General features: G+C 54.9%; 7 protein-coding genes across 7 annotated transcripts; 4 read left to right on the top strand and 3 right to left on the bottom strand.

Moving 5' to 3' along the window:
• Positions 1-460: 460 nt before the first annotated feature.
• Positions 461-850, top strand: E0L32_002782 (uncharacterized protein; the record flags this gene model as incomplete). Its single annotated transcript, XM_031137009.1, has 2 exons — positions 461-494; positions 567-850. The coding sequence occupies 2 exons, from the start codon at positions 461-463 to the stop codon at positions 848-850; spliced, it is 318 nt and encodes a 105-aa protein (XP_030999984.1).
• A 2130-nt stretch (positions 851-2980) lies between these two features.
• E0L32_002781 (uncharacterized protein) lies at positions 2981-5114 on the top strand (the record flags this gene model as incomplete). The annotated part of the gene is made up of 3 exons (XM_031137008.1): positions 2981-3764; positions 3876-4254; positions 4346-5114. The coding sequence occupies 3 exons, from the start codon at positions 2981-2983 to the stop codon at positions 5112-5114; spliced, it is 1932 nt and encodes a 643-aa protein (XP_030999983.1).
• An 859-nt stretch (positions 5115-5973) lies between these two features.
• On the bottom strand, positions 5974-8630 carry E0L32_002780 (uncharacterized protein; the record flags this gene model as incomplete). The annotated part of the gene is made up of 2 exons (XM_031137007.1): positions 5974-8411; positions 8612-8630. 2 exons carry the CDS (start codon positions 8628-8630, stop codon positions 5974-5976), a joined length of 2457 nt encoding a protein of 818 aa, XP_030999982.1.
• Positions 8631-9349: 719 nt separating this feature from the next.
• Positions 9350-11335, bottom strand: E0L32_002779 (uncharacterized protein; the record flags this gene model as incomplete). The annotated part of the gene is made up of 3 exons (XM_031137005.1): positions 9350-10310; positions 10356-11016; positions 11215-11335. 3 exons carry the CDS (start codon positions 11333-11335, stop codon positions 9350-9352), a joined length of 1743 nt encoding a protein of 580 aa, XP_030999981.1.
• A 442-nt stretch (positions 11336-11777) lies between these two features.
• On the top strand, positions 11778-15432 carry E0L32_002778 (uncharacterized protein; the record flags this gene model as incomplete). The annotated part of the gene is made up of 8 exons (XM_031137004.1): positions 11778-11819; positions 11876-11970; positions 12025-12046; positions 12107-12343; positions 12401-13400; positions 13459-13684; positions 14070-14196; positions 14254-15432. 8 exons carry the CDS (start codon positions 11778-11780, stop codon positions 15430-15432), a joined length of 2928 nt encoding a protein of 975 aa, XP_030999980.1.
• Positions 15433-15936: 504 nt separating this feature from the next.
• E0L32_002777 (uncharacterized protein) lies at positions 15937-16864 on the bottom strand (the record flags this gene model as incomplete). The annotated part of the gene is made up of 2 exons (XM_031137003.1): positions 15937-16471; positions 16701-16864. The coding sequence occupies 2 exons, from the start codon at positions 16862-16864 to the stop codon at positions 15937-15939; spliced, it is 699 nt and encodes a 232-aa protein (XP_030999979.1).
• A 494-nt stretch (positions 16865-17358) lies between these two features.
• E0L32_002776 (uncharacterized protein) lies at positions 17359-20066 on the top strand (the record flags this gene model as incomplete). The annotated part of the gene is made up of 3 exons (XM_031137002.1): positions 17359-17985; positions 18043-18405; positions 18453-20066. 3 exons carry the CDS (start codon positions 17359-17361, stop codon positions 20064-20066), a joined length of 2604 nt encoding a protein of 867 aa, XP_030999978.1.
• Positions 20067-20151: the final 85 nt, after the last annotated feature.

Below are 20151 nucleotides of genomic sequence, written 5' to 3'. Positions count from 1 at the left end.
GGCGTGTATGGGTAGTCGTACTACTGGCAGTCTTCGAGCACATAATTTAGGTAGTGGTCGATGCGTGGACCATGCGCACGGGATCTGCGACAGCAGTTGCGGCATCCGATCCCGACTTCGTCTGATCCGACGTTTCATCCAGACGGGCTCGCGTCAGGAACTGCCAAAATCGAAAAGATCTTCGCCCCAGCGCCTGGCCAGCTTTTTGTACGCGCAACCAAGGATTGGCATGGTTCCCCCAAGGACCCAAGGGCCCAAGGGCATAAATAGTCGTCGAGCGATCCGGGTTGACGTGAAATTGAAGATTGATCTCGTCTCGAGCCCAGTTCCTTCGTCCATTCTCTCTTTTGACCTCTGCTTCTTCAGATCTGCGCTGTGCGCTTACTTTCATTGTATTACTTCCACTACAAAACATTCGTTGATCGAATCTCTTTTCCAAAACCTTTTACTCTCATTCAAAATGGTTCGCATTAGCCTCGTCGCCGTTGTTGCCTGTAAGAATCTCATACCTGTTCCACCATGATTGTTAAAAAAAAGGTATGCTGGTACTGACATCTGTGTATCAGTTGCCCTGGGTGCCGTCGCCCTGACCCCCAACGCCTCCGGAGCCCGTGACGTCGGCAACGGTGCCGGCAAGCAGTTCACGACCGGCGGCTGCGTCAACGACGCCGACTGCTCCGAGGGCTGCTGCGCCGGCGGCGCCGAGGACGCCCAGGGCGGCGAGGTCGGCATCTGCTCCGGCATCGGCGCCGAGTTCCAGAACGGCAAGACCGGCTGCGGCTTCGTCGACCCCAACGCCGCCGCCACGATCGCCGCCGCCAAGGCGCAGGTCCAGAAGCAGGGTTTCTAAAAGGGGAATCAAGGACTGGTTGTGATGACATGACAAGGAGGACGGTACATGGTAGAAAGCACGAGCAGGCACTTCCTGGAAGTAGTCTTTAGCAGTGTTCAGACTGATTATAAATCTAACCGTGGTCTCTCCTAAACCAACGTTTTCTTGCCCAGTCAGCCGTGTTCAAGCCATTGAGTTTTGATCTTGGATAAGTGCTGGCAACTATGCCGCAAGCATCTCTTGGTGATTTTATTATCACTGGATCGCAGCAATGGAGCCAGTCTCGTGCACCAAAACGGGGAATGCTATTCCTGGTGTATAGAGACGGGGTTCTATAATAGTCACCTTCTTTGATCAATATTATAGCACATCGCTTCAATAACACATGGCAAAGAAGCGCAGCATATCGAAGGGCACGTGCGGCGATGACTTATTGGTCTTATTACGACCTGGACGATTCCATTATACAGACATCTCAGTACGTCTGGTTTCAGTTGGAAACTCGCAATGCCTATGGCTCTTTCATTGAAATTAGACCAACTATCTTCTATCATCCGGACGATATGGAGGTAAGTTCAAATCAACAGATCTAATCGAGCAAGAACTGCCGCACATCAGAGACACTTGTAACACCAAGCGCACGGCTTTGTGGTGTTGTTTACAGCTTTTGCAGGGCCCTAAGCGAGGTGTGCTCAAGTGGTGGACTCCCAAATAACAACTCACTCTTGACGAAAGGGCCGACTGGCTGCAAGTACTTTACATGCAAGTAGTATGCGCCTCGACGGGCGTGGGTCGACCATTGGCCCTGGTTTGCTGCATAGTGAGACCGTGGACCTGGCTAAAAGGAAATATTCAGAGGAGAAGCAGGGCCGGGTGCATGGCTGCAGTTGGAGTGGAGAAAGTGCACAATGTCATCCACCTGCGAACTACGGACTGCAGTCCCCTTGCTTGGGCTTTCAGAGAGGCTGGGGAGGATAGGTAACGCATCGGACTCTACGGGCTGTACCCAGAGGGTCGAGACAACCATGTTGGGCCGAGAAAGGGACGAATGAAGGAGTAACGGGGTGACAAGTTATGTGGATGGCTTGCCAAGGTTGGGCCGAGACGGCTTGCCAGTCTGGGAAGACCCGGTTCAAGATGCAAGACGGAGGTCTAGACCACGATGTCGAGGAAGGGAAACACCACCAACCTACACTTATGACACAGACCCGTCACCTATTCGCTCTGCTTCTCTGGCCCATGCCGATCTTGAGCAACCGCCCCGATGCTTGGCCCAAGGATGCCCCAGCTGCCAAGTCTAGCGCGGTGGACCTCACCAACTTGGTGCCAAGGAACAATGAGGGCACCATGCAAAAGATTCATAACTTGCACCGCGAGAGAAAGCCACTGTTGCTTCGGGAAGGTTCTGCACGGTACAGGCCAGCATCTGTAACCCGCGCACACGACCGCGAGGGAGGCTATCCGGAGCAATGTCGTCGTCGTGAGGGTGTTTTGAGAGAGGCATTTTCCAGCCTCCCTGCAGCCGGGACTTTATCGTCGTCACGCAATATGCCATTCGCTGGCGGACAATGGGAAGAAAGCAGGGGAATACCCGACCGACTGCCCTGATACAACGATATTTTCCTTTTGGTTCAGCAAAGAGGGGCATCCGGCGGGCCAAGCTGCTTGGGAACGTGCCCCATGTGCTGTGAGTGACCTACGTCATGCTGACCAGGGAAGCTCAAAACAAAGAGCTCTTCGGAAAGTCTAAAATGCCATCCAGAAGATGGTCGACCGTGTCCGAGGCAGATAAGGCTCAAACAACAATGAGTGAATTGCTACAACAGAAACACAGAACCAAAGAAACAAGATAAATGCGTAAGGAAGAAAGCGGCCCCTATAAGTGAGCGAGTGACTCTGTCGTGCCCAGCAGAAATGCTTGAGGTTGTGTGAATGCTGCCATTTTTGCGTCGCATCACGGATCAGATCAGTTGTTGCTTGGCCGTTACGTTTGAGTTCAGCGGTTGGCTCCAGGCCTGTTCTAGTGAATCGATCGCCTGTGAGCTCACTGTCCTTGGCCCGTCTAGGCAGGGCGGAGACCCCCCCGGTAGACGCATACTGGCAAGTCGGAGCTTCAGGCCCGGCCGCCAGGGACCCCACCTTGCGACAATGAGATCAATTCGCGTCACCAGATCCTCTGGCGCTGGCACTCTGCGCTCTCTGCTCGCACTGCTCGTCATCCTCTTGGTTTTTGCTGATGTAGCCGAGGGCTGCGGCTGGAAGTTTGCTGCTGAATTCGTCCCCAAGACTCTCGACAAGCTCCACAAGGAAAAGCAGAAGGAAATCGAAAAGGCAAAAGAGAAGGAGAAAGCCGACGATAAACGAGAGGGCGTCAACGAAGTAGAGGAGCCCAAGAACGACAACGAGACCGTCCCCCACAACGTCCCCAGCGGCAACGGCACAGCTGTAGTCGAGAAGCCGGGCGAATACCCCGAGGGTTCTGAGAGCGACAGCGACAGCGAAGGCGACGACGAGGACGAGGACGAGGACGGAGACGAACACGACCAGAAAGCACCTGGCCAGCTCGGCAAGCGCGAGCTCCCCCATTTCGTCAACCTCAACCACGCATACTACGACATCATCACCATGCCCGGCCTCGTCGAGTCCGGCGGCGACGGCAAGCAGCGCGTCGCCCTCGTCTCCAACCGCCTGCCCCTGACGATTAAGCGCGGTGAGGATGGCAACTACAACTTCGCCATGAGCTCCGGCGGCCTGGTGACCGGCATCTCGGGCGCCGCCAAGGACGTCAACTTCAGGTGGTACGGCTGGCCGGGGCTCGAGGTCCCCGAGGCCGAGCGAGGCCCCATGATCGAGAACCTGCAGAAGAAGTACTCTGCCGACCCCGTCTTTGTCGACGACGACCTCATGGACAAGCACTACAATGGCTTCTGCAGTATGTTCCCCCCCCCTCCCCACCTTGGGCAGAGACGGACCACCCCGCGCTGCCGTCTGGCATCTTTTTTTTCTTGCAAAGCTGACTTTTTTTGGTCTTCCTCACACGCAGACTCGGAGCTATGGCCGCTGATGCACTACCATCCCGCCGATGTCATCTATTCGGAGATCGACTGGAACGCCTACGTCGAGGTCAACCGCCGGTTCGCCAAGACCATGGCCCGCGATGTCCAGGATAACGACGTTATCTGGGTTCACGACTACCACCACTTCATCCTACCGCAGATGCTGCGCGAAGAGATCGGCACCTCTGCCAAGGGCGTCAAGATCGGCTTCTTCCTCCACACGCCGTTCCCGTCCTCCGAGATCATCCGGGTCATGCCCGTCCACGTCCGGGAGAGCATCCTCAAGAGCCTGCTCTCGTGCGACCTCGTCGGTTTCCACACATACGACTATGCCAGACACTTCCTGAGCAGTTGCTCTCGACTACTGTAAGTCTTGCATGCATACACGTTGCAGACCCTCAAACCACAACCAGAAGTTTTCTCATAAAGTCTAACCATGGCCTCACACATATATCAGGGGTGTCAACACCTCACCAAACGGCGCCGAGTACGAGGGCCGGTTCGTGACCGTCGGCGCCTTCCCCATCGGCATCGACGTGACCAAGTTCGACGACGCCTTCAAGAACCCCAAGGTGCTCGAGCGCATCGACGAGCTGCAGAAGAAGTTTGCCGGCGCCAAGGTCATCGTCGGCGTCGACCGCCTCGACTACATCAAGGGCATGCCGCAGAAGCTGCACTCGTTCGAGCTCTTCCTCAACGAGCACCCGGAGTGGGTCGGCAAGATCGTCCTCATCCAGGTCGCCGTGCCCTCGCGCGAGGGCGTCGACGAGTACCAGGCCCTCTGGCGCGAGACCAACGAGCTCGTGGGCCGCATCAACGGCAAGTTCGGCACGGCCGAGTACATGCCTATCCACTGGCTCTACCACTCGGTCACCTTTGAGGAGATGACGAGCCTGTACGCCATCGCCGACGCCTGCCTCGTCACCTCGACGCGCGACGGCATGAACCTCGTCTCGTACGAGTACGTCGCCGCCCAGCGCGACCGCCACGGCGTGCTCATCCTGTCCGAGTTCGCCGGCGCCGCCCAGAGCCTCATGGGCGCCGTCATCATCAACCCCTGGAACACCGAGGACGTGGCCAAGGCCATCGAGACGGCCCTGACCATGCCCGCCGAGCAGCGCGAGGCCAACTACAAGAAGCTCCAGCGCTACGTCTACCAGTACACCAGCCAGTGGTGGGGCAAGAGCTTTGTCAACGAGCTCAACGCCACCAAGCCGTCCTTGTGATGATGGCGATGGGAAGATTGAGGCAAAAGAGGAAGGATGGCGAGGGGAGATCAAACGACGACGACAACAACAACACGAACAAAAAAAAAAACAAAGGCTGCAGGTAGCTATATTTGCATTCTAGAAGAAGGCCCTCTCGAGATATCACACAGGGCTTTTTTTTGGTCGGGAACATGCAGCACCACACGGAGTAATCGGTATCACGCACGCGCACGCAAACGGAAGTTTTTGGAAGGGGGGTTCGTTCCTTGTTTGATCCCTCACTCAACTCGGTGCTTTTTGTATTCCTTTTGTACTTTTTTTTTCTGTTTGTCCTTGCTCTAGGTAGTCGCTATCCCTGAAGAGACCATTGCATGGAAAACGTTTTTGATCTTGTGCCGTGATATGGCAAGGTATCGTGTGAACAGGCTGGCGGAAAAAGCCGTTCTAATCCTAATAACTTGTCATACATAACAGAGCACAGTGCAGTTCACGTCCAAGATGATCTCATACTTTGGATACGGAATCCATTCTCAGCTATCTAACTACAGGGGGTCGGGTCCCTACGAAGCAGAAGCAACCAACTCCTCCAACGGTGAAGAACAAGGGCACAGCCAAAATCAGGTCTGCGATCAAACACGGAGGTATCTCAAATCGAGTCCAAAGGAAAGGCCCCCATAGCAGGTATAGAAGTAGTATGGGGAGGAAAGTATACCAACGCCACATGAACCCACCCGTGCCTATTTCAGATGTCCCTCCCAATCCCGCTGTTAAGAAGGGAGAAAAAAAAAAGAACAAAAGGACAAAGAAGAAGAGAAATCCAGAACATCTCCCTTCACCCACTGCTCTCAGCCCCATCGCTCATAGAAGTCACGACCTCTTAATAAGGGGAGTCGACAACGTCGTCCTTGCCCAGCTTGTACCGGCCGCTCGCCCGGCCGCTGATACGACCCGAGCTCCGCCGGCCGCCACCGGCACCAGCGAGGAGGGTCCCGGCAATGCTCTCGCGGGTGGGGCGCTTGAGCGCCTTGTTGTCGACCATGTTGACCTCGTGCGGCAGCGCCATGATGATGTTCTTGTCGGAGCCGTACTTGAAGTCGTCGGCCTTGACCTCGTCCGTGTAGCGCTTGATCATGTACGGCGCCTTGATGCCCTTGAGCACCTTCTTGAGGCTCCACTCGATGACGTAGGGCCCCGTGGCCGTGATGATGCCCGTCTCCTCCGAGCCCTCGCCCGTGTTGAACTTGGCCGGCGTGAAGGAGACGCCCTTGCCGGTCTCGTAGGCGAACTGAGCCACGTGCTCGGGGGTAAGCGCCAGACGACGCGGCTGGGGCTTCGAGTCGGCCGCGAAAGACTTCTCGAAGCCAAGCTTGCCCTCGTTCTTGCCTGCCTTTTGCATGGCGTCGATGAGGAGAAGATATGTTCGGCAAGTGGCGAGGACCCAGTGTCCGTCCGCCGATACGTCAAGGCCGATGATCGGCTCACCCAGGGCGGGGATATGAGTCTTCGCATTGATGCCGAGGCGGTCAAACAGACGAATGTCACCCTTGTTGGAGGCAACGGCAATATAGCCCTTCTCGGTTGTTGCCATGGCAGAGAAGTCATTCTTGGAAACATATTGCTTCAGCTGGGAGTCGACCAGCTTAGTGCCAGCCAGACGGGGGTCAATGCGGTAGAGCGCGTTCTTCGAGATACCGAGGAAGGTTGGCTCATGGGTCATCTGCGCAAACTTGTTCTCGGGAGCAAAGGTGACAACAGGGATGTCATCGTGGACATTCCACTCATCAACGACCTTGCCATACTCTAGATCCATCCGGTATAGCTTGTTGGGATCGGTCTCGTGCTGCAGGATCATGTTGCGATCCTCGTTGTGCAGCATGACCTTCTTGGGACTGAAGAGCTTGCCCTTAGGTGTCTCGATCTTGGAGATGTTGGTTGAGAACTGCAGTTTGTTGTTGGGCGTGTGTTTGAAAACGCCGATCTGAGAGCCGCGAACCACGAATGATCGATCGTGCTTGTAGCCAACAGCGAGAGACTTGTTGGTGGCGCTGTCCTTGGGCTTCGTCTCGACGTCATCTTCCTCTTCATCGCTGTCGTAGTGCTCGCTCTGGTCGCGATCGTCATCGACTTCCTCCTCTTCCTCCTCCTCTTCTTCTTCTTGGATCTCGGGTTCGACCTCATCAGCATCCTCCATTGTCAGGTCATTGAAGGCATCGGCGACGTAGTCACGGTCCTGTTCCTTGACCTTTGTCCATTTGACCTCGTTCAGTTGTTCCCAGAGTGCTCGAAGCAGACCCTCTTGGAACCTCTCCAGAGTGGCCTGGTCCTTAAATCGAAGCAGCCAAGAGTAGGCGGAACCGTCGTCAGCGAACTGATTGAAGATGAAGGACAGAAATTCGAAATTGAAAACAGGGTTGATGTCGGCAATCACGGGGATGCCGAGCCAGTCGCGATCGCTGCTCCCGACTTGTAGCCAGTATTGCCACTTTCCAACTTCTGTCACCGTGGCTGTCACGGAGGGGTCTTGCAGGACAAAAGAGCCTGACGGGAAGTCAAAGAAATGCAGCTCTGCAACTTCGGCCGTCAGGATCTCCGTAGCCTCGGGCTGGGTTGCAGCCTTGGGTGGAAGCATGCTCTTCTCGGGCTTGGGAGGCGTAACCTCCTGCGCCTGCACCTGGGTATGAGTCTCGCGCTTGACGCCAGTATTGGCGGTGTGCTTGCCAGAGAACATCGAGTCGGACGACTCGATAGACCGAGTGAGGGTCGGGCTGTGAAGGGGGCTCGCAGGTGGGATGGGCTGTTCGTCGAACTCGAATTGCTCGAAATCGTCGTCGGCCGCGGTGGTGTGCGGTTTTCGGTACTTGCGTTCGTACTGGCACTGCCTTGCAACGAGCAGGAACTGGTCGACTTGGGCCGGGGAGACGGATGTGTCGCAGACAAACTCATACACGTCGCCAGCGTCGCCGCTCAGGTCTCTCCAGCACAGGACCCTCTCAGATCCCTCTCGGTTCTCCACACGGAAGTGCAACGCTTCGTCAAGGAGGAAAGTCTTTTCGTCTCGTTCGGCGGTCAAGCCTTCGATCTCTGCATCCTCTCCTTCCTCTTCCGCAAGCAGCTCTGCTTCGCCTTCCTCGTAGACACGTTGCACGACTAGCTGGTAGTGAAAGTCCTGGGCGGTACGGCGGATTCGAGCCGCAGAATCCTTGAAAATGAGCTCGGAATAGCCCTTGGGTGAGAGGGGTCGAACGAGGTACAGCTGGCCCTGGGGCAGCTCGATCATGGACTCTTGGTTGCCGGAGCCGAAGAGCAGTTTTGCCGCTGCAGAAGATAGTTGTTAGCAGTGAGATCGGATCCGGAACGAGGCGAGAGAGCAATAAAGAGACATCCAGTGCCCCTCAACGACACTTCGCGACCAGCTTCTGGAAGGAGACAACGTGCCGGACACAGCGTTTGCTGTGCAGCGGTGGCGGCAGGCTCGCTCGCGGGGTTCAGTTGGTGGGGTACTTTTATTTACTTACCATTTCGCAGGACGAACATCTTGGCGGCGACTGTTGTGGTACTGTTGGAATGTGTGTAAACTCAAACGATGCGGAAATATCTGAAGGAGTGACGAGAATATCAAGTCTGCATCACAGCCTGTGGCCAGGATATTTGAAGGCGGCCACGAGCAAGTAATGATGGGAGGGTTTGAACGTGAGCAACCGGGTTGTTAGGCGACAAAAAAAAGAGAGGATAAAGGCCCGGGGGGGGATTGCGTGCGTCATAACACCCTTGAGCTGGGTGCTTTGTGTTGCCCGCACGTTGTCCCACGGCCGGTGTGCGTGTTTACCTTTAGCGTGTCTCCAGAACAAGGAATTTCAGCACTCTCATTCGTCACAGACTTGCCACCCCCGACTGCGTCCACGCCACCAATGGCTGGATGCATCCATGCATCCTTGTCTCAGCTGTCACATGAAGCCACCCTGACTCTTATCAGCAGCAATGGGTGCTGATCATGGCCTTTGTAGGGGGCACTTGTAGGCACCAGCCCTGCATGGGGTGCCTGGAGAATTACTTGTAGTTACACTTATTGAGCTTACCACAAACTTGGAACTTTATGGAGTAGGGAGTTCATGAACAACACTAACAAGCTGCAATTTGGTCAAACAATGGGTTTATTAGAGGAACCTGTAATCACGCTTGTTTTGGCTGCTTTGATGTCAAAGGTTGGGCCATTCATTGTCGGATCTTATGAGAGTGGCTCAATACTTGATAAATCACAACTCCTCTACAATGTAAGGGTCAACTGTCGGCCTGGTCATGTAGCCCTTCAAGACAACCCTTTGCGCTCCTTCGGCCTGTGCATGGGGGATTTTCTGGCCCTCGCCCTTCTTCTTTGTCGCACTTGCATCATCCACGATCAGCCTGGCCACATTCATGCCCATCAAGGCACTGGTCTCCATGGTAGAGATGAAGCTCTCAATGCCGGATGTGTAGTACAAACCTGGGCCCAGCACGGGGTCCTGGAACGTCACTCGAGGCAGCTCCTTGGGGTATGAGTAGAAGACGTGTGGGTAGTACCACGAGATCGGCTTTACAGAGTCGGGGCCCTCACTTGAAACGTTCTCCGTGAAGGGCTCGTCCACTTCGACCCCGAGCAAGGCACTCAGGAACTCGGCAGTGACCTTTTCAGGCGAGAAGATCTTGTACAGGAATTCCTTCTTTCCCGTACTTGGGTGCACAACGGTTTTCAGCGTGCTGATCGAGTAGAATCCGGCCTTGCCGGCCCCTTGGGTGCCCGAATCGGGACTGTCGTCGCTGCTGAGAGTTGTGAGGACTGAAGTAGGCACCTGGCTTCCGGCATCGAGGTTGAAGAAGGCCGCACTGAGGCGGAATGGTGATGTGAACAAAGTGACATGTAGCTTGATGTATGGAATCTCGTCGATTGCATCCGTCAATACCCCTTCGCCGGTCTTGATACCACTGAACTGGAAAGGGGTAGCGATGACAACATTGTCGAAGACGGACGTGTCTTCGAAGTCTGGAGTGGAGACTGAGTCTGTAGGTGCAGTTTTGAGATGGTATTTTCCAGTTTGGTCATCCTTGGCTAGCTCAATGCCCAATACCGAGATATTTGGAAGGATGCGAGCGCCGCTTTCAGCGACCATATGACTGAATATCTGCCAATTGCCCCCGGCGACCTGCGAGGCGCCTTCGGGAGCCATGGATACCTGCTCACTGCCGTAAGAAATAGTCGAATCCCAGTGTATCATGGACACGTACCATTGTCTCAAGCCCGTGAATGTGAGCCAGGTTGGAGGCATAATTGACCCTGGTGCTTGCTTGAATGATGTCGTGAGAGAACAGCTCCGAGATCTGGTCTCGTGAGTGAGATGTTCATCAAAGGTGCAAGAATAACTGACCTTGTTCTGCGACAGAAACTGTGTGCCTGTCTGCCCCGTGATGTGAGTAAGCTCCAGCTCCTGGGCACGGAGCGACAGTGAAGGGAATGGGAAGTATGGCTCCTCGTAGAGTTTCAAGAACTTGTCAATGACGCTCTGCATCAGCTTTTGCGTCCGATACGGAGACGTCCCGTATTTCCAGAACAGCTTGGCGATATTCCACCAGTACCAGGAGTCCTCATCCTGCTGATACACGAACTTGTCACCGTCCCAGATAGCCAGTATGCCATCCCCGCCGAGCTCAGGCTCTCGGAGAGGTAGATTGAACCTTTCGGTTGCATTCCAGAGAATGTGGTTGAGTTTGATGAAGATGGACGCCCCCAGCTCGGCTGGCTGAGCCTGGTCCTCGTACACATCGACCGTGAGAGTCCGGCCACCAATGCGTTCAGTCTTTTCAAATACTGTGATGTTGATCGGTATCCCACGTTCACGAGCAAACTGCCGTAGATGGAACGAAGTTGATGCTCCGGCGGCACCCGCACCTGAGGCGAATCAGTTCCGTGCCTCTCTGCAGTAGCTCTGATAACCTTCTCGAAACACGACAGAGCAAGTTGTACGGCGGAAGCAACCTTTATATGAGATGGCTCGATGCCAAAACAATTTGAATCACGAGAAAATAAGACAAAAAAACAGGTATTTCAAAGCACGAGGTATAAGACGCAAATAACAAAATTACAAACCTATGATGGCTATTTGACGGACAGAAAGCTGGTCATTGCTCTCTCTAGTCGCTGAAGCAGCTCCAGCGATGGCGCTGTGGAGTGCTGTAGCCACAGCTACCAAGCTTGGAGCGAGCTTCATCTCTGGGAGGAGACGAAGAACCGAGTATTACAATAAAATGGATGACTTTGAGTTCTGAGCCGTCGAAATCACTGTCAGAATGATGGCAGAGGTAATCACAAATGTGCTATGTGAGACTGCCCTTGCGTAATGTCTGATCAGATGTGCTGCACTTCGTATTGCACGTACGAAAGTAAATGGTAGGGAGTACTTGGAGTTAGTTCGTGCTAGAGTACACCTGCTGCTGCTGAGCAATCCCGTCTCAGGTACCCCGCATCAGGGACTGCCATTGGCCAAAGCTCCACCTCGCCCTGGGTCAATCTTGTAGCCTTGCTCCTCCTACCACAAAAAAAGTTCACGTATTCAACAGAGCTAGGCAAGACCCCCATCAAGCCCATTCTTGGACCAGACGGAGCATCTTGCAGCGACCACTCAACGACACACACTTTGCACATAGCCGAGAATGTCTGCAGCACAGCTCCTCAACCCGAAGGCCGAGTCGAGAGTTTGTCCCCAAGAATGTCCCCCTTTTCTTGATTTTCAAGCGCTAACCAGCCGTAGCGGCGGGGTGAAGCTCTGCGAGTGAACATCTCTGCGGGCGAGGGTCTGCAGGATGTGCTCAAGTCAAACCTCGGCCCCCTAGGGACTATCAAGATGTAAGCATACTGCTATCCGTGACTCGAGAAAAGCATGCGCTGACCAGTTGACAGGTTGGTGGATGGCGCGGGACAGGTACGACGGCTTCGAAATGTTACGATTCTCCCACCCATGCTGACTTGACCACCTTTGAAGATCAAATTGACCAAGGATGGCAACGTTCTCCTCCGCGAAATGCAAATCCAGAACCCCACAGCCGTTATGATTGCGCGAGCAGCCACAGCCCAGGACGACATTTGCGGTGATGGAACAACGTCGGTCGTGCTCCTGGTCGGCGAGCTGCTGAAGCAGGCAGACCGCTACATCTCCGAGGGTCTGCATCCCCGAATCATCACTGATGGTTTTGAGATCGCAAAGAATGAGGCCTTGAAGGTGAATACCGGCACTAGCAGGCCAAAATGATATGGACTCCGCGTTAACAGCCATTAGTTCTTGGACCAGTTCAAGCTACCGAAGGAGGTCGACCGCGAGCTTCTCCTCTCCGTCGCACGGACATCCCTCGCCACAAAGCTGAATGCGACACTGGCTGAGCGGCTTACACCTGACATCGTGGATGCTGTTCTTGCCATCTACCAGGCGCCGGCCAAGCCCGACTTGCACATGGTGGAGATTATGAAGATGCAACACCGAACTGCTTCGGATACTCAGCTGATTCGTGGACTTGCCCTTGATCACGGTGCCAGGCACCCCGATATGCCCAAGCGAGTCGAAAACGCCTACATCCTCACACTCAACGTCGGCCTCGAGTACGAGAAATCCGAGATCAACTCCAGCTTCTTCTACTCTAGCGCAGAGCAACGTGACAAGCTCGTCGAGAGCGAGCGGAGATTTGTGGATGCCAAGCTTAAGAAGATTGTGGAGTTGAAGAAGGAGGTTTGCGGCAACGACCCCAAGAAGAACTTTGTAATCATCAACCAGAAGGGCATCGATCCCCTATCGCTTGATGTACTGGCAAAGAATGGAATCCTGGCACTCCGCCGGGCCAAGAGGCGAAACATGGAGAGGCTGCAGTTGATCTGTGGCGGTATCGCTCAGAACAGTGTCGAGGACCTCTCTCCCGATATCCTGGGCTGGGCTGGCCTTGTCTACGAGCAACAGCTGGGCGAGGAGAAGTTCACCTTCGTCGAGGACGTCAAGGACCCCAAGTCTGTGACCCTCATGATCAAGGGCCCCAACCAGCACACCATCGCTCAGATCACCGACGCCGTGCGGGATGGCCTGCGCAGCGTTTACAACATGATCGTGGACAAGAGTGTGGTCCCCGGTGCTGGTGCTTTCCAGGTGGCTTGCGCCGCCCATCTCAAGAGCGACGAATTCGCAAAGACGGTGAAGGGCAAGGCCAAATGGGGTGTTGAAGCTTTCGCTGATGCCCTCTTGATTATTCCCAAGACTTTGGCAGCCAATGCTGGTCTCGACATTCAGGATTCCCGTAAGTTCTCTTGAAGTCGTATCTTTGACTATGGGTAATACTAACCCAACCCTTGCAGTTGCCAACCTCCAGGACGAGCTAAACGATGGCAATGTTGTTGGCCTGGACCTCACCTCGGGAGAGCCAATGGATCCTACTCTGGAGGGTGTCTACGACTCGTTCCGCGTGCTGAGGAACTGCGTTGCGTCCAGCGCAGGCATCGCCTCTAACTTGCTATTGTGCGACGAGCTGTTGAAGGCACGCCAGATGAGCAGGCAAGGCCCACCAGGGGCAGACCAGGGGGAGTAAGGACTTTGCATGATACCAATGTACGAATAGAATCGCAAAAACAGGCGCTCTATGATAGATCAATGGGATTAGGTGGAGATGAAGGATAAGGCACGTGAATGCCCTGGAGCACACGTACACACAGGTGACATGAATATCTATTCTACCTGCATGGTCACGTAGTCTCCATATGACGGTTGACTCGGATCCTATGAGGGATCGGTAGATGGTACTTTTCATCAAGCGGGATGCCATTTACAGTACTGTACCCACGACGAATGCGCCTTATCGGCACCCCGCTGCGGAAGTTGACACTGATAAAGGAAAAAAAGTTCGACCCCACCATCAACCTTCTGGACCTGCCCAGTAACGATTATCGCATTGTGCCTACGCATATTCCAGAATGGCACCGTACGATAGTGATTCGTCGGACGACGAGGGCCAGGATTTCACAGAGACCAATGTTCTCCTTGGTTATGCGGACAAAGATTCGAGAGGCGAGGTTGTAAGCCGCCTCGGCGGTCGTCCTGTAAGTTGTTAGATAAGGCACTTTAAGCGATTCACACAACTGACTGATTGTTTATAGGAATGGCTCGAGCAGGACAAAGCCCCCTCGGCGGCCTTGGCTAAGTGCAAGGTCTGCAAGGACATCATGGTCTTGCTCCTCCAGCTCAATGGCGAACTACCGGATCGCTTCCCCGGCCACGAACGGAGGATATACGTCTTTGCCTGCCGCCGCAAGAGCTGTAGGAGGAAGGAGGGCAGCATACGCGCCGTGAGAGGCGTGAGGGTGTCTGCCCAGGCTGCGGCGGCGGCTGGGCAGGCAAAGGAGGAGAAGAAGGCCCCGGCCGAGCCGGAGAAGAAGCAGGCCGGGCCCGGCCTGGGCGACGCGCTCTTTGGCGCGAAGTCGTTTGGCGGCGGGTCCGGGTCTGCGAACCCGTTCTCTTCGCCAGGCTCAGGCGGCAACCCGTTCTCCAAGCCGTCGGCGGCGGCGGCGCCAGCCAACCCGTTCAGCAAGCCTGCCCCTGCTACCGACAAGGCGGCCGCGGCCGAGGCCGAAGCCAAATCGACAGAAGACGCGGTCAGAGACCTCCCCAAGACCTTCGCCGAGACACTCAACCTCAACAACCCACAGCAACAAGCCACGGCGGGCCCGCCCCCGCCGCCTGAGCCCTGGCCGGCGGAGGACGCGCAAGCGAACCCGTACCCGGTGCTCTGGATCTCCGAGGCAGAGTACGAGACGCTCGACCCGACGCCCATGCCCGGCGTCCCCACGACGACGACCATGGATATCGACGACCCGGCCGGCTCGTCCGGCGGGAGTGGAGGCAAGGAAGACAAGGAGGTGTTCGAGTCGAGCATGGACGCGACCTTTCAGAAGTTCGCCGACAGGGTGGGGCAGAACCCGGAGCAGGTCATCCGGTACGAGTTTGCGGGCCAGCCCCTGCTGTACAGCAAGGACGACGCGGTGGGCAGGGCGCTCGGGCCGGCTGCCGGCGGCGGCCAGGGCGGCGTCGGCGCGAGCAGGGGCATCCCGCGGTGCGCGGCCTGCGGCGCGGGCAGGCTGTTCGAGGTGCAGCTGACGCCCAACGCAATCGCCGAGCTGGAGGCCGACGAGGAAGGGCTCGAGGGCATGGACTGGGGCACGATCATCGTGGGCGTCTGCGAGCGGGACTGCCAGGCGCGCGGGGTCGGGGAGGGAGAGGCGGGCTACCTGGAAGAATGGGCCGGTGTGCAGTGGGAGGAGTTGTCTGCAAAGAGGTGACCGGAAAAGAAGCATGAGCATGCCACGACCTAGATACGATATCCAATAGACTGACACTCCTGTGCTGCAAATAGGTGTTGCAAAAAGCAGATTTATATAGTTCCAACATGAAGAGATGTGAACAATGCACCCGAGCTCAAGATTCGTTCTGCATATTTGCATCTACATGGATATTGCCGATGTTTGTATAGAGTGGGACTTCATTCTCTTGAGGATATTATGGACATGGTAACTCTTCCCGGCCCTTGAAGCCGTACGCACGAATGGCTCCTATGATGCATGGAACATAGATCCTGGTCATCAGCCACACGTAGGATACTCCGGGTTGCCTCTTCATCTCTTCATTGACATGATCAGTTTCTTTCTTTTGGATCGCTTCTGCCTCGATGATAATAACAGGGGAAGCATTTGATCTTTTCATGACTTCTAAACCATCCTAAAACGCCGAGCTTTTTGCCCTATGATGCGACCGCAGCATGCCCAATTGCCTGACCCCCCAGCCCTTTACGCCGCCTCCTCCCATGCCCTCCGGACTACCCTTGAGAACATGTCGACGTTGACGTCCTCCCTGATCTCGGCCTTCTTCGCCTCGTTCTCGGGGTTCTTGGGAATCAGCACGTTGGCGCCGTCAACCTTCCAGCCGCACGTCTCGGTGACGAACTTGCGCACGCCGTCGTCCGACATGCCCAGCCACTGCTCCAGAATGCCGACCTGGATCTCCCTAAAGGCCTGGCTGACGAGCTGGGCGATGCGCAGGCGGATGATCTCCTCGAAGCCGCTGATGTCGGTGGTCAGGTCGGCGTACAGGTCGTCCGAGTCGAGCGTGGCCCAGAAGCGCGCGTACTGCGCGCCCTCGAGCTGGTTGTTGAGCTCGCGCAGCTTGGCGACGGCCTCGGAGAGCTCAGAGTTGGAGGTCTGGGCGGAGGGGTTGATGAGGTGCATCGCTTGGTTGAACTGGGAGGAGGGGAACTGCGTCATGGCCTTGACGAGGATGTTGGTGATAACTTCATCCTTGATGCGGTCGGGGTTCAGCTGGTACCTGAAGCAAGCGCAAGGGAAGTCCCAGTTAGCAAGATGTCTGGCAGCGGCTTGCTGAGATGTGCAGTTCAGAGAGCCAGGAAGTATGTCAGACGACACTAATAAGGTGACTTCATTTGCAGCCAAACGGCATGTCGGCCATGGGCGGCAAAGTCAGGTAATAGGAAACGTTTACATGATCATCATTTTGGCTTGATGGGTAGCCGGTCATGAAACCCTTGAGAACTTACAGCTTAAGCAACGTCCTGTTGGCGTTGCAGTCGCAATATCTCTCCTCACATTGCTGGCTGAGGTACCCCTCCAGGCTGCCGACCGCCTCCGGGTTGTAGCGCTCTAGGCCATTGATGATGCTCGTGATGTAGTCGGGCCGCTCTTGGGGGTCTTCGCCGCTCATGTTGGGCACGTTGGAGTCGAAATCGAGCTGCTGTGTCCGGGTACAAAGAGGTCGCCGTTGTCGAGGGGCTCACGAAGTTCTCAATGGTGGGGCTCCAGAGGTTTTCCTCGAAAAGTCGTGGTTTGTGTGCAGCAACAGTGTTCTCTTTTGGGACTAGCGCATACTGCCTCCGCTCACACTATTCTCCGACCCCGACTTTGGCTGTCAGACTTACAGAAGCCCTTAAAAAAAGCCAGGCGCAATTGCCGTCGTCACATGAACTCGCGATGGCTTGGTGCTCAACTTCAACGCGTCACGCTTACATAATCTCATCTCCCCAACATGAGCAGTTTCACGACAGCCAACGCCTGATTCTCTCAGTGTTTTGTGGTCTTTTATCCTGTCGAGTTCTCTCCACAGGAAAACATACAAAGCTTTGATGCGTCTTATGTCATCGCATATCCCAGTTGGTGTTGCATAAAGGGGAAGCTGGGCTGGGGAGCAGGAGAGTCAACATGGCAAGCCCGGCTAAGAAACGGAAACTGAATACAGACACACAAAAGTCACCCGGTAAAGGGCTGGAGTATTTCTTTGCCAAACAAAAGCAGAGTCAGGTACCACAAGCCCAAGTCGATGCGGATCGTTCTATTGGCGAGAACAGTCAAGCTTCACACACCCTGACAGACGAGGAGCTCGCCAGAAAACTGCAGGCCGAATGGGATAATGAAGCAAGGGTGTCGGAGAATGATGCCTCAAAGAGCATCACAAATGCGGTGGACGGAGAGCTTGCGACTTCTTCGGATACTACAACCAGAAGCCCAACGCCCTTTACCAAACCAGCGTTGGTTTCGGGGAAAGGGGCAAGCAAAAACACGCTGTCTTTACAGTCCGTAGCGGCAGCGGAAGATGCGGTTTCCTCGTCGATGCCCCTGGACGAAAGCCCTCTTACCTTCGAGCCAAGCCAGTACGTCTCTCTACTGCAGGAACACTGGAAAGCGGAGGGCGGCGATGCGTCATATGCGCTTTTGACAAGATGCTTCGTGCTTGTGAGTGCGACGCAGAGTCGCATCAAGATTGTTGATACATTGGTCAACTGTTTACGAGTGTTGATTGAGGGCGATCCTTCGAGTCTTCTGCCAGCTGTACGTCGAGAAAAGCGGATTCATGTGTTGAAAGGCGTACTGACACATAGCGCAAAGGTCTGGTTAGCAACAAATTCCATCAGTCCTCCCTATATCTCCATGGAGCTCGGCCTGGGCGGTTCTGCAATTTCCAAGGCCTTGAAACAGGTCTGTGGTCTGGATAATCGCGGCCTCAAATCAATCTACGACAAGTACGGCGACCCAGGAGATGTAGCCTTCGAAGCAAAGAAGAAGCAGAGCTTTACTCTGCGAAAGCCCAAGCCTTTGACTATCAAGAACGTATTTCAGTCCCTCGTCAAGATCGCAAACAGCCAAGGCCAAGGCAGTGTCGAGACCAAGCAAAGGTTTGTTGACAGATTGCTTCAGGATGCCAGGGGTGGGGAGGAGAGTCGTTTCATTGTTCGCACTCTGTGCCAACATGTAAGTACCTTGGATCCCATACGTATTTCATTCGCTGATTTCAAAAGCTTCGAATCGGCGCAGTTAAAACAACGATGCTCATCGCATTGTCTCGCGCATTCTTGCTATCGCGGCCACCCGGGGTTGACTTTTCGATCCGGGACCGGAAGGACCTCGCAGCTCTAAGGAAGGAAGAGCTGGCAGAGATTTATGGCAAGGCAGAAGAGATCGTGAAGGCTTGTTTCGCGCGAAGGCCTAATTACAACGATCTCGTGCCAGTACTGCTGGAGATCGGAGTCTGCGAGGAACTCCTCGTACGCTGCGGACTCACGTTGCACATTCCGCTTCGACCAATGCTGGGCAGCATCACACGCGATATGGGCGAGATGCTCACGAAACTGCAAGGTCGGGATTTCGCGTGCGAATTCAAATACGACGGGCAACGAGCGCAAGTGCACTGCGATGAGAAGGGAAAGGTCTCGATATTCTCACGGCATCTGGAAGTCATGACAGACAAATACCCCGATCTGGTCGCCCTAGTGCCCAAGATCCGTGGTGAAGGTGTTGGGAGCTTCATCTTGGAGGGCGAGGTTGTGGCAGTGGATCGAGCGACGGGTGAGCTGAAGAACTTCCAAACATTGACAAACAGAGCGAGGAAAGACGTGGCCATCGGCAGCATCACCATCGACGTCTGCCTCTTCGCCTTTGACCTCATGTATCTCAATGGGCAACCCCTGCTCGACAGGGCTTTCCGGGAAAGGAGAGAGCTGCTACGGTCATTGTTTGTTGAGATCCCACATCATTTCACTTGGGTCAAGAGCCTCGACGCCACTTCCGAAGACTCCGAGGTCGTGTCGGAATTCTTCAAATCAGCCACAGACATCAAATGCGAGGGCATAATGGTCAAGATTCTGGACAATTTGCCAGACCTTGTATACCAGGGAGACGAGGCTGAGTTGCCTGTTGAAGAAACCGAAAAGCTAGAATTGCCGAAATCGAAGAGCAAACCGAAGAGCAAGGCCAAACAGATGGGCGATAAAGAAGGTGGCACGAAGAAAGGGGGACGTAGAAAAGCACTTCTGGCTACTTACGAGCCTGACAAGCGGCTTGACTCTTGGCTGAAAGTCAAGAAGGACTACAACTCTACTTTTGATACACTTGATCTAATCCCGATAGCAGCATGGCACGGGCAGGGTCGCAAGGCGAAGTGGTGGTCACCAATCCTCATGGCTGTGCGCAACGAGGAGACGGGCTCGCTGGAAGCTGTGACGAAGTGCATGTCTGGATTCACGGACGCCTTCTACAAGGCGAACAAGGAGTTCTACGACGATGGCGACGGGGACGACAGCGAGAGGAAGAACACTAGGGCACAGAAGCCAAGCTTCATTGAGTACTACGGGCCAGAGCCCGACGTCTGGTTTGAACCGCAAGAGGTGTGGGAGATGGCTTTCGCGGACATTACGCTTAGTCCAACCTACACAGCCGCAATCGGTCTCGTCAACGAGGATAGAGGCCTGAGCCTGAGATTCCCGAGGTTTCTCAAGAAGCGGGATGATAAAGGCATCGACGAGGCAAGCTCCAGCGAGTTCTTGGCGAATCTGTTCCGAAAGCAGGAGGCCAAAGCCCCGGCGCTTGCTACTGCGCAGGAAGCACAAGGGGACGGCATGGACGACGAGGATTGAGCTTTGAAGGATTCGTTCAATTCCAAATAAGTCCGTCACTTTTTACAAGCATACAATCTTCTATCTATGAAGTGTGCATGCGACA

This window comes from Thyridium curvatum (genome assembly GCF_004353045.1).
Source record: "Thyridium curvatum strain D216 chromosome Unknown NODE_11_length_606192_cov_83.229133, whole genome shotgun sequence".
Classification (NCBI taxonomy): Eukaryota; Fungi; Ascomycota; class Sordariomycetes; order Thyridiales; family Thyridiaceae; genus Thyridium; species Thyridium curvatum.
Note: the sequence above shows the minus strand (reverse complement) of the source record. Positions and strands in the feature narration are given on the sequence as shown.